The following is a 13,390-nucleotide window of genomic DNA, read 5'->3' as shown; positions in this document are numbered from 1 at the left end:
GAATTTGATGAAATGTTCATGGCCAGTCACCAGGGCTCCAGTGATGGGTTTCCGAGTGTTGACTAGTGAACTAATGATTTAAGTATGGGATTTTGGTGGAATTATTGGAGAAAAAAGAATTTCTTTCTGCTGAAATTAATCTTCTGGACAGATAGAAGCTCAAAATTGATCATATCTCTTTTCATATATAATATGTATATATTTTTCTTTTTTCTCCCCAGTTTTATTTGTCTTCCTTCATTAGGCAACACATTCTCTCTAAATTTCATTTTCAACTCTCCAGTCACATAATGAATTTTTCAATCTCCATGTAATTGCTTATGTTGCTTCTAATGTCTTTTTCTTACTATTGGATACTTGTCAAAATTCTTAATGTTCAGTTGAAATTATCCTCCTTTTCTCTGTAGAATATGTTGGCACACATATTCACAGGGTAAATGTGTATATGTACATATTTATTTTTTGTTATTGTTGTTTAAGTACAATCTCGGGTATGGCCCTTGGAAGACCAGAATTCCATTTCAGCACAATGCACATATAACACATATCAAAGTCATTGACTTTGTTTATAATTGGTTTTCAATCTACATGTTGACTTCCAAGATCTCTATGTCTTAACAACCTGATAGATATATTTTTGCTTCTTTCCCATTTATTTTACCAACCTATCATATATTCTGTTATTACATAAATTGCTTTACACTTGCTAAATCAAATTAGATAGTGATTATCGTAATCCAATTTTCTATATAATAATTTACTATTGAGAGTATATATATATATACATATATATATATATATATATATAGAGAGAGAGAGAGAGAGAGAGAGAGAGAGGAAGAGAGAGATTCTTAAGATGTACAAAAACACATTGGATCATTTCATTTTTGTTTAATCAACTCAGTAGATAAGGGTATCAAACTTTTTGATGTCTCTGGGCCACACGGGAAGAAGAAGACTTGTCTTGGGCCACACAATAAATACAAAAACACTAACAAAAACTTATGAACATAGAAAAAGGCTTTAAGTAAATTTACATTTTTGTTTTCGGCCACATTCACAGCCATCCTGGGCTACATGTAGCATGTGGGCCACAGGTTGGACCCATTTGCTCACATACATTTTCCCATGGGTTTTGGATATCAGAGTCTGTGTTCTTGAGATAGGATGTGAGATCAGAAAACTAATATCGAGGCCTCAAAACAAAATATAAGAGGACTTGCAATGTGCTAGTGAACCACAGACTTCCTAAGGGAGGCACAACTTTCTTCTATGACCATAGGCTTACCCAAGTACATTATAAACATTTGGCAATAGCCAATGTTTTCATCTTTAAGTCTCAAAATTATTTTTTCCAGTAAAAACTGAACTGATACAACAGTGTTGTAAGGTGAGTGAAAAAGATAACAATCTAGTAAAGGTTCTTACCTTAATCTCAGTACATTAGAGCTTGATAGGATTTTAAGTGCTTATCTTTTTACAGTCATTTATTTAATGTATAGGAAACAGATGTTTTGAGAAAAATGCTTAGAATAACACTGGTTTTAAATGCTTAAGGTATTTACAACAATGACAACATCAACCAAAAAACCTTGAAGAACAAAAAGAATTGCATGTTTAACATGTGATAATAGTAAAACAATCCTCAGAATTATTGAAGGAGATCTTAAGAGAAATGGNTTTCCAGTGAAAACTGAACTGATACAACAGTGTAGTAAGGTGAGTGAAAAAGATAACAATCTAGTAAAGGTTCTTACCTTAATCTCAGTACATTAGAGCTTGATAGGATTTTAAGTGCTTATCTTCTTACAGTCATTTATTTAATGTATAGGAAACAGATGTTTTGAGAAAAATGCTTAGAATAACACTGGTTTTAAATGCTTGAGGTATTTACAACAATGACAACATCAACCAAAAAACCCTGAAAAACAAAAAGAATTGCATGTTTAACATGTGATAATACTAAAACAATCCTCAGAATTATTGAAGGAGATCTTAAGAGAAATGGAGACATCTAACTATCACATGGGATAGAGAAATAAAGTTCATTACGCACAGAAAACTCATAGATTGAACATCTAGAATGTAGTTTGGGATTTGGAGAAAAAACAAATTTGACATTGTCAGGACAAAAATTCTATTTCACTCAGTAAACCAAAGCAAAAAGCTGGAAACCAGTATTGATGCCTATAAGAAAACTTCTAATGAAATGAAGGAAAAGAAATGAAAGTAGGCACAGGGGAACATTTTTGAGGATGAGATTCACTTGAATGTTGATATGTACTGACAGTTTATGAAAGAAAGATGATTAACAATAGTAAGAGCAAAGATGAATAGTAATAATAACATCTCAATTGATGCAAACAGAATTCACTGGTGCACAGTTGAAGAGATTAACTTCAGAGAGGAGGGGCACGTTTTCTTCAGAAAGGAAAGGAGGGAGAGAGGGAATCACTGATGAATTCAAATGCTTACACAATGACAAGATGAGAAAGTAGAGGGTGTCTGTATTTGCTGTTCTATACTTTTCTGCACAGAATAGAAATTATTTTCTGGCAATGAGCAGAAAGTAGTAAAATGAGACCTAAAAAGAACTGTTAAGGTTTACAATGGCTATTATGAGGGAAACATCTGTATGTAATATGAAATGTTAAAGAACAATATATAAAAATATATATAACATAAATAATATAGACATATATGTATCTTAATATTGTGAATTTTATGCAAGTGTAAAATAAACATGTATGATAGATTTTACTTAGTTGATTCATTAATTAAGCTGTTATTAGTATAAAGATAATTCAAAGAACTATAGGTCAGGAATTCACATATCAATATACAAATAGATACAAATTGTCTTTTTTTTTCACAGGGGGAGAGGGAAATCAATTGTCTACACTGGACAAAATGTATGTGTTTATAGTCAAATATCACCTGAACTGTTATCAGTTATCTACAGTTTACAGATTTGTAAATTAGAGCAAGGACAGGAAAGGCAGAGATGACGCTGAGAGGTAGATAGGAGAGATTTTTCAACATCTTTTTCAATTTTTCACTACAGGGGGCATGGACACACTTCTGGATATCATTATCATATTGTCTGAATTGGATCTTATAGATTGGTAAGCATGAGATTTCTCTAGCTGTATCTCATACCTTGGATTCCAGATAAAATAAATATCTGGATTGACTCAGAATTGCTATGCTGCCAAGTTTATTTTTTATTCCTATTTTTTCTACTTTATTTTACTGTTTAAGCTATTCCACTTGTCTGAATTTTTCCTCCTTTGTCCCCTTCCACACACACCCGCCCCACCCCTTCAGGCAATACCCACACCATCATCCATGTCCACAGGTCATGGGTACGTGTTCTTCGGTTAATCCCTTCACTTTCTTTGATCTAGTACCCACCTTCCCCCTCCCCTCTTACAGCTGTCTGTCTTTCCATGTTTCTATGCCTCTGATTTTACTTTGCTCATTAGTTTATTTTGTTCATTAGACTCCACATATAAGGGAAGTCACAGTATTTGTCTTTCTCTGAGTGGCTGATTTTACTTAGTGTTAAAAGCCTCCAGTTCCATCCATGCTGTTGTAAAAGGTAAGAATCCCTACTTTTTTAACTCCCCTGTAATAATTCCATTTTGCAAATATATCACAACTTTTTGATCCACTCATCAACTGATGGACACTTAGGCTGTTTCCAACACCTGGCTATTGTAGATAATGCTGCTATGAATATAGGGGGACATATATCCTTTTGAGTTGGTGTTTCAGTATTCTTAGGATATTTTCACAGAAGTGGAATTACTGTCTCAAAAGGATGATCACTTTACAAGTTTTTTGAGGAAATTCCATAGTGTTTTCCACAGTGGCTGCACCAGTCTGCATTCCCGCCAACAGTGCACTAGGGTTCCCTTTTCTCCACAACCTCTCCTGCCCCTGTTTGTTCATTTATTAATGATGTTCATTCTGACAGGTGTGAGGTGATATCTTTAGAGCAGAAAGGTCACAATATGCTGAGGTTATGGAGGCTGGAAAAGAAAAATTAACATAATTTTTGAGAAAGGTACAATTATTCTTTTAATGTAGATGATGAAACTAAAACTCATTAGTGATTAATTGACCTGCCCAAGGTCTCACAACCACTAAGTGACTGAGCTAGGAATCAGTCACTTTTATAACTACCTCAGAATCCTCTTTTTTAAAAAATATATTTTATTGATTATGCCATTACACTTGTTCTAATTCCCACCCTTCATGCCCCTCCAGCCTGCACACCCCTCCCCCACCATCCCCCCCTTTAGTTTATGTCCACTTGTCTCAAGTACTTTAGATTATATATTTCCCCTACTATTTTTGTCCTCCCCCCATCTATTTTCTACATACTGTTTATGCTACTTATTCTCTGTACCTTCTCCTCCTCCCACTCCCCTGTTGCTAACCCTCCATGTGATCCTTATTTCTACGGTTCCGCTCCTGATCTAGCTGTCCTCTTAGTTTGCTTTTGTTTAAGGTGTGGTTGATAGTAACTGTGAGTGTGCTGTCCTTTCACTGTTCATATTTTTTATCTTCTTTTTCTTAGATAAGTCCCTTTAACATTTCATATAATAAGGGCTTGGTGATGATGAACTCCTTGAATTTGACCTTAACTGAGAAGCACTTTATCTGCCCTTGCATTCTAAATGAAAGCTTTGCTGGATAGAGCAATCTTGGTTGTAGGTCTTTGGATTTCATGACTTGGGATACTTCTTTCCAGCCCCTTCTTGCCTGTAAGGTCTCTTTCCAGAAATCTGCTGACAGTCTGATGGGAACTGCTTTGTAGGTGACTGTTCCTTTATCTCTTGCTGCTTCTAGGATTCTCTCCTTCATTTTCATCTTGGCTAATGTAATTATGATGTGCCTTTGTGTGTTCCTTCTTGGGTCCAACTTCTTTGGGACTCTCTGAGCTTCCTGGATTTCCTGGAAGTCTATTTCCTTTGCCAGACTGGGGAAGTTCTCCTTTATTATTTGTTCAAATAAGTAAAGAAAAATACTTATCATTGGATCCTGATGAATCAATAATAATGAATATCCAACACCTGAATGAAATAAGATCAATAATGACTGGTCTCTACATTTAATTTAGACACAATGATAAGTAATGAAAATATTTACCATAAGGCACTGGTGAACCCATAATAATGCATATCAAATACCTGAACTACTGTAAACATGGCTTCAATCAGAACATAATTTAGTGCCAGCCTCTTTTTTCAGGGCATCTTTCATATCCTTATTCCTCAAACTGTAGATCAGTGGGTTTAACATGGGAATGAAAATTGTGTAGAAAACAGAGGCCACTTTGTCTGTGTCCATGGAGTGACTTGAGCTGGGTTGGAAATACATGAACAGGAGTGTCCCATAAAACATAGACACAGTGGTTAAGTGAGAGGAGGCACAGGTAGAGAAGGCTTTGTGTCTGCCATTGGCTGATTTCATTCTAAGGATGGAGGTTATAATGCAGCTGTAGGAGAGGAGGAGAGTGACAATACTGAACCCCAGAACACAGCTACTGTACGTGAACATCACTATCTCATTGATGGTTGTGCCTGAGGTGGACAGGGCTAGTAAGGGTGGGAAGTCACAGAAAAAGTGATCGATGGCATTGGAATCGCAGAATGACAATCGAATTGTGCAATAGGTAAAGATTGCAAAGTACACCAGACTTTGGATGTACACAATGGCCATTAGCTGAGTACAGACTCTTCCAGACATGGCTGTTGTATATAGAAGTGGATTACAAATAGCTACGTAATTGTCATATGGCATCACAGACAGAATGACTCATTCCACATCTGCAAAAGTACCAGAAAGAACATCTGAACCACACACAAATTATATGCAATCTTCTTTTGCTCAGATAAGAAATCAGCCAGCATCTTGGGAGAGACAGAGGAGGAGTAGCAGACATCACAGAAAGACAAATTGCTCAGGAAATAATACATGGGCGTGTGGAGCCGGGGATCCATGTTGATCAGCAGGATCATCCCTAGGTTGGCGATCACAGTGATGCCATAAACCAGCAGGAAGAGCACAAAGAGCCCCTGCTGCACATCCTGCCTGTCAGAGAGTCCTAAGAGTATGAAGTCAGTAAACATGGTGCAGTTCTCAACAGCCATGAATCATGTCTGGAAATCCCTGGTTGTAGAGGAAGGAAATGGATGTGCAGTGTTAACATCATCTATCTTATTAGTTAAATTGCTGATTCTTTCTCTTTTCAGTAATTAGAAAAAGCAGGAAAAATGGTAGGACTCCATGAGGAAATCTGACTCTTTGTAAATACATGCTAAATAGTGTGAGTCAATAAATATTAATGATACATTTACATGAAATTCTACCAAATTTCTGGCACAATTTTTATATTAAATCATGCTATTTTCATATCAACCTATGTAGTATTTATAATAATTTTTGTTACTCCTTTCTTAGAGATTAAGAAATTAATGTTTTCACAGCTGAGGCAATAGTTCTAAATTAATTGGTTCAGTAACCCACATCTTCTGATAAGATTGTTGCTGTTTTTTCAGTGCTGCAGAGACTGCATTATGTCCTGTAATAAAGAAACATAATTAGTTGAGAGGTAGAAATAACGACTATGTTGTTTTATTTTTCTTCACTGTTACACTTGTGGATGGGCAGAGATATGTTAGGTTTCTGGATATAACATTCCCCTGTTTTACTGTTCCCTACTAACCCATCCTGTCCTTTCCAGTCTCAATAGTCAAGGATAGAGATAGTCTGTGATTCAGGACCCACTGGAGCAAGAGGGTGGTGGTTGCTCGAGAAGAGGCTGGAGGCTCCCCATGACTGATAGTTAGGCTGGAATAGGCCCAGGCTAACCGTGCTCCCTCCAACAGCAGCTGTTGTTCAGCGGAGGTTTGGCAGTATGTTTAGGACCCGACTCTAGGCAAGCTGGTCAAGGGTGACAGAGAGGTAAGAAAGTGTTGCTGCATTTCTCTGTGAGTAACTTTACTCTAATCATCTAGAATCCACATGATGTAGGTGGATTGGAAATGCTGGGTTAAAAGGCAGTTCCATTTTAAGTTTTCAGAGGTAATTTCTTATTGTTTTCTTTGATTCCTATTTTCCTTGAGTAGCTCTGCAATTTGCCTCTTTGCTTTGAAGAATTGGTCTTTGGAGGTCAATTGACTTCTATGATTCACCCAATCATTATGTTATGTAGGCCATATGTGATCCCTTCTTTTCTCTGAGAATATAGTAACAGTGGAGTTGAAGCCAGGAGAACAGAAAAAGAAAATCTGTTTAATGATCTAGTGATTAATGTGCAGTTCTCCAAACCCTTGGCATAAACTCATTTGAATATCTGTTCCTGTAGAAACATCTTTTAAAAAATATTTCCTGTAAAAATATAAAAAGTGTAGAAAATGGAGAAGCCAAAGAACTATATATATTTGACCAATGGACATGAACTAGTGTATGTGGGGGGAAGGCTGGTGGGAGTGGGTGTGAAGGGTGGAGGGGAAAAAAGAGGGGAAATGGAACAACTGTAATAACATAATAAATGTAATAAATAAGTAGATAAATAAATAAATAAAATGTTCATACTGAAGAAATTAAAATAAAGTTCTTAAAAGTACAGGTAAGAGATTAAGAATAAAAAATTCTCCCACCTCCTCAATTTATGCTTGCATTTTATAGTACATCCTGCCATTTATATCCTATTCATTTGAATATCTGTTCCAGTAGACAAATCTTTAAAAAAATCCTTTGCCTAATAAAAGAAAACATTTCTTTGAAAATATACAAAGTACAGATAAGAGATCAAAAATAAAAAATTCTACATCTCCACAATCTATGCTTGCATTTCATTATATTTCCTTCCATTTATGTATATGTCTTTAAAATAATTACACTGATGAAAGTACTTAAAATTTGGTATACTATTTCATACCCTCTATAGTTTTCATAGCATATATTAAGTCCAAGGAAGATCAAAGTGAGAGACATCTGAACAGAAACCAGACAAACAGCAAGTCCCTGCCCCGTCCCAATGCACTGACTTCCATGTTCCATCCAGTCTGTCTGCAGAAGGGATCAGCTCTGCCTCCCCACTGAGCTGGGTTATATCACCATCTCCGTGTCTGGTCTGTGGGAATTGAACAGGGTCTCTCAGGAATATGTGACAGATATAATTAATTATATGTTTTACCATGTGTTATTTTTCTACAACAGACAGGGTGATTCAGAAATAACTACAGACTTAAACAAATGCTAGGTGTGTTGAAAAACTACCTAAGTATTTTTCCACCAGCTAAACACAAGAGAGTGCTGTACCTGTGGGACTGAAGAGCTCTAACCATTGTCTTATTTCTCTGGGGTATATGTGGAGGAGGCAGAGTCCTCCTTGGTCACCTTGTTTAGATTCCTCTCCACACTCATTTTCCCCTCAGGTGCTCCTTGTCTCCAGAAATGCCAGCTGCCTCAGGAGACCACTTAACACTTCCTTGAAGCAGGATCCAAAGGTGATCTTTATAAATGTGGGAGCCCTTGTAGTGTAACTCCCACTCCCCGTGACACCCAGAATATGGAGAGCAATGTATTGTCAAAATGAAGATCATTTNTTAATTTTTATATTTTGTTACACCACAGAAATTAATAGTTGACTTTCAACTTGAGGGACCCATTTAATTCCCAAGGTACTTCAATCACAGTATAAGTCTCTAACTGTGTACCCTACTCATCCTAACATGCTCAGCACTAGGGAGGTAATGCCTGTCACTCAGGTTTGTTAGCTAATGCTAAGATCTGGTTACTTGAAAATTAAAATGAGTATATTTTCCCAGCAAACAATGATTTTATAGGTATAATTATCTGATTTGTCTTCTTTAACAGAGAGTGATTTAACATACCACATTCCTGTGCACTTACTGCTTCAAATGCTTTGTCTTTTTGTACTGACAGTCAGTTGACGGAGAAATTAGACGAGTTTCCTCTGGAACACCCCAAGTGTTGATGTTCATGAAAAGATACAGAGTGAAGAAATGGGAGTGTCTCTCTCTCTTCCACTCATTTTCTCCTTGTCTCTCATCTCTTTCCATTTTATTTCACATCAATTTTTGTCATGGAAATAAGTGATCATGGAGAAACTTGAGTGAGTCTTTATGTTACTAGAGTTTTGAGTTTTGTCATAGTTTAAATGTATTGAGTTGACACTGGTTAATAAGGTTATACAGGTTTCAAGTGTACATTTCTACAGTACATCCTCTGCATATTGCCCTGTGGGCCCAGCACCCAGAGTCAGGTTTTCATCTGTCACCATATACTTGGCTCCCTTTACCCTTTACTGCTCCTCCCTACTCCCCTTCCCTCTGGTAACCACCATACTGCTGACACCCTCATTCTGAAGTTTGAATTATTGTATGGGCCTGAGAAGTGGGTATGGAGAATTAGTCAGGGCATGAGGACTATCTGTGTTCATTCAATGAAGTCTTTTAGATTGGTCTTGGGTTTACCTTAAACTAATTTCTTATTATCAGCCCAGAACCTAGGAAGAAATTCTTCCAAGTTTGTTTTCCTGGTTTAACTCTTAGGTGGGTAAATTCAGGATTTTGGGTTTTTTTTTGTTTTTTTTTTCGGCCAAGTAATAATAAAATCATGATTTCAGAAAGGTGATTTGCTTCCACTTTAAAATTAGCTCAAGCTATGTTGAAAATGCAAGGGTTGTTTCAGTGCAGAATCTCATAACTCAGTTTTCATTCTGTGTATGTATATGACATAATGGGAATACTCCTCTAGGAAGAAGGACAGAGCATCACATTTTTAAATTCCTTATGCCTTTTCTTTAAGGTCAGGTCCGAAAAGTATATCTACTTTATGAAGAGTATCTGAGTATGATGTAACCAATTTTCCAACTAAGTACTTCAGAGAACCTGGGAAATTTTTATTCACCTCCCTTTCTTAATGTGGGGAAAGGATTAACATTTCACCTATAGCGAAAATATAGTGATAACATGTAAACTATCTATCATATGTCTACATACCTCTACATGTACATCTTCACTTCCATCTACTTGTATACTCCAAGTGTTTTATTATATTTCTTTCTTTAAGGAAATTAACCATCTTCAAAAGATAATATAAAACAGCACAATAGCTTTCGACCCTAGATATGAGGCCCAAGCTTGTAACAATTGTTCTCTAAAAGTAAAGTTTTAATTGCTCTGGCAACTAAATTTTCTCATCCCTAATATTATAAACAACACTTCAATGTAGCCTTGGATGTAGTGTTTCATCATTTTGTCAATGTAATTAATACATATTATTAATTTCTTCTTAAAATACACGGTAACTTTTTTGTTGTCAGGGTTAAGTCTTCTAATAGATGTGAACTAATTACCTTCCACAAAAATTTATAGAAAAGTTTCATCTTCCTAAGAACTTAGTAGCATAGGTCAATATTGTAACTAATTAAACCAGTGTGTTCTTTTGATAAGACAATTCACTTTACGGGCATGAATTAATTTTCCTTTTCAAAATTTCCAATTTAAGTGGATTTCATGGGCCACAAATATAACCAATATGTCACCTGAAACGTGAAGTTTTAAAGAATTTTGTATCTATTTCAGATTTATGTTCCCAATAGACTCAACTAATTTTTTTTTTATTTTATACATCCACAGTAGGTATTTCCTTAGAGGACTAGAATTTACCTTTTTTTTTGGAGAACAGGAGTTAATATCTTTGAAGTTTATCATTTGAATCTGTTTTGGAACCAATGAAACCACTGAACTTAAATCTATCAATCAACCTATTGTGATAAATAAAGTTAGGAATTATTTAACCTTTCTGGTGATTTTTAAGTCAATTTTAATCAGTGAGATCCACTGATACAATATTTTAAATTACATTACAATTTTATCTGTGTCATATTTCATACCCTGCTTGATAGATATCATTATATATTGCTGGTATTATTTTCCTGTTGATTTGGTCTTTTTTTCTTTTTGCAGAAAAAAGACAAAACTTATCCCTTGGTTTTCCGACCTGGTGGAAATGGGGGAAGAGAACTGTACTGCTGTGACAGAGTTCATTCTCCTTGGGATATCAGATGCCCCTGAGCTGAGGGTCTTTCTTTTCTTGGTGTTCCTTCTGATCTATGGAGTAACAGTTTTGGGCAACCTGGGCATGATCGCACTTATAAAGGTCAGCTCTCGACTTCACACCCCCATGTACTTTTTCCTCAGCCACCTGTCCTTGGTGGATTTGTGTTACTCCACCATCATTTTGCCAAAGGTGCTAGCGAATATCTTAAACAAAGACAAAGTTATCTCCTTCCTGGGATGTGCTGCACAATTCTTGTTTTGCACGTGTGTGGTAACTGAGGTCTTCCTGCCGGCTGTGATGGCCTATGACCGCTTTGTGGCCATCTGTAACCCACTGCTGTACATGGTAAAGATGTCCCGGAATCTCTGTGTGGAGCTGGTGTCTTGTTGCTACCTGGGTGAGACTGCGTGTTCTCTGATCCACTTGTGTTTAGCTCTTCAGATCCCATCCTATAGGTCAAGTGTGATTAACCACTTCTTTTGTGATCTGCCCCCTCTCTTATCTCTTGCTTGCTCTGATGTCACTGTCAATGAACTGTTGGCATTCATTGTGGCCACTTTCATTGAGATCATCGCCATTGTGATCATCCTCACCTCCTACTTGTTCATTCTCATCACCATCCTGAGGATGCGCTCTGCAGAGGGAAGGCGCAAAGCCTTTTCCACCTGTGCCTCCCACCTCACAGCCATTGTTGTCTTCCATGGGACAATCCTTTTCACTTATTGCTGGCCCAATTCTGGCAACAGTGTGGATACTGATAAGGTGGCTGCAGTGTTCTACACTGTAGTGATTCCCATGCTGAACCCCCTGATCTACAGTCTAAGGAACAAAGATGTGAAAGAAGCTCTCAGAAGAGTGGTGGGCTCCAAAATGTTTTCCTAGAGAGTATTATCTTGGCAAGACACAGGGTCCCACAGTGGAGGCTGGTGGAGGGCTGAAGTGGTGGGCTGCTGTGTAGGTGTGGACAGCACAGACAGAGTGCAGGTCTGCAGGAGTGAGTCCTTCAGATTCACTTTTCTTTGTGCCTCTGCAATTGAGCAGGGTACGGTTGAACATATTTCAAAATTCACAGCCTATGTTTGCTTTTATGCAGTCTCAAACATTTTAAATTTGCTTCGGAAATGAACTGCTGAGGCTTACATTAACTTTGTTTAAAACATTTATAAGGTTAAGAAAGAAAGTTGGGAATCATATTTTCTGATTCATTCTGGAAACTATGGTTTATTTCAGAATCTAATTCCTCTTATTTTACAGTGAAAAAACACAGTTTTGCCAGTTTACATACAGAACGAGTTTTCCATATGTGTATATGTACTGTCGTTTGTTTCCTGCTTCCTTTATTAAGTTTTTTGTTGCTGTCATTGCAATATTTAATATTTTTGGAATTCTGGAGACTAGTATCTACCAAATAAGATATTTAATATCTATATGTTGTGTTAAAGGTGTAGCTACATTTAATAACTATTGCTATCACTGTCAACTTTTCCAACTTTGACCATTTTTATCATTTTATATTTTCTTATCATTGGGCTTATACAACGTGTGGGTCAAATGCTTGTTGTGCCTTATAGGTGGACTTTTAGCCTCCATTTATATTCTTTTTGTGTTTTTGCTCCTGATGAAATTAGCTTTTTTCATCCTTCCTCTCTGTGTCTGAACCATATTTCTTCGTTCAGTCCTGATTTATATGCACCATTCATAATTTATTTGTGCTTTCATTGTGTTTATCTCAATTTCTACATTAGGTTTGCTCATNTTTATATTTTCTTATCATTGGGCTTATACAACGTGTGGGTCAAATGCTTGTTGTGCCTTATAGGTGGACTTTTAGCCTCCATTTATATTCTTTTTGTGTTTTTGCTCCTGATGAAATTAGCTTTTTTCAGCCTTCCTCTCTGTGTCTGAACCATATTTCTTCATTCAGTCCTGATTTATATGCACCATTCATAATTTATTTGTGCTTTCATTGTGTTTATCTCAATTTCTACATTAGGTTTGCTCATTCAATGAATATTCTGTACATACTAGATTCCCCAGCATTATCTTGTAGCTTTGATTATCAAAAATTTTTATGTCTTGTCAAGAATACCCTGTACATTTGTTTAGTTTGGTGTGAGTAGATTTAAAACTGCCTACTTTAGAACAATGAATCTAAATGGAAAAAGGTAAGCACATTTCTGATAAAAGATTTGTGCCTAGAATATAGGCAAAATTTTAAAATTAAACAACACACTTCTAAAGAATTCAAAGGTCACAAAAGAGTACTAGATGTCCTGGCTGGGTG

General features: G+C 36.4%; 2 protein-coding genes across 2 annotated transcripts; one reads left to right on the top strand and one right to left on the bottom strand.

The window, feature by feature from the left end:
• Window positions 1-5,220: 5,220 nt before the first annotated feature.
• Window positions 5,221-6,161, bottom strand: LOC119000624 (olfactory receptor 1020-like). Its single transcript, XM_037065708.1, is given in 2 exon segments — window positions 5,221-5,852; window positions 5,855-6,161. Coding segments are annotated over 2 exon segments (939 nt in total).
• A 4,894-nt stretch (window positions 6,162-11,055) lies between these two features.
• LOC119000627 (olfactory receptor 5L1-like) lies at window positions 11,056-12,045 on the top strand. The gene has a single exon (XM_037065711.1). It carries the CDS (start codon window positions 11,056-11,058, stop codon window positions 11,986-11,988), a length of 933 nt encoding a protein of 310 aa, XP_036921606.1. The 3' UTR covers window positions 11,989-12,045.
• The last annotated feature ends 1,345 nt before the right edge of the window (window positions 12,046-13,390 follow it).

Source organism: Sturnira hondurensis, unplaced genomic scaffold (genome assembly GCF_014824575.4).
Source record: "Sturnira hondurensis isolate 20B ecotype Veracruz unplaced genomic scaffold, ASM1482457v3 Scaffold0015878, whole genome shotgun sequence".
Classification (NCBI taxonomy): Eukaryota; Metazoa; Chordata; class Mammalia; order Chiroptera; family Phyllostomidae; genus Sturnira; species Sturnira hondurensis.
The sequence above is the reverse complement of the archived record's forward strand: the minus strand, read 5'-3'. Positions and strand labels throughout refer to the sequence as shown.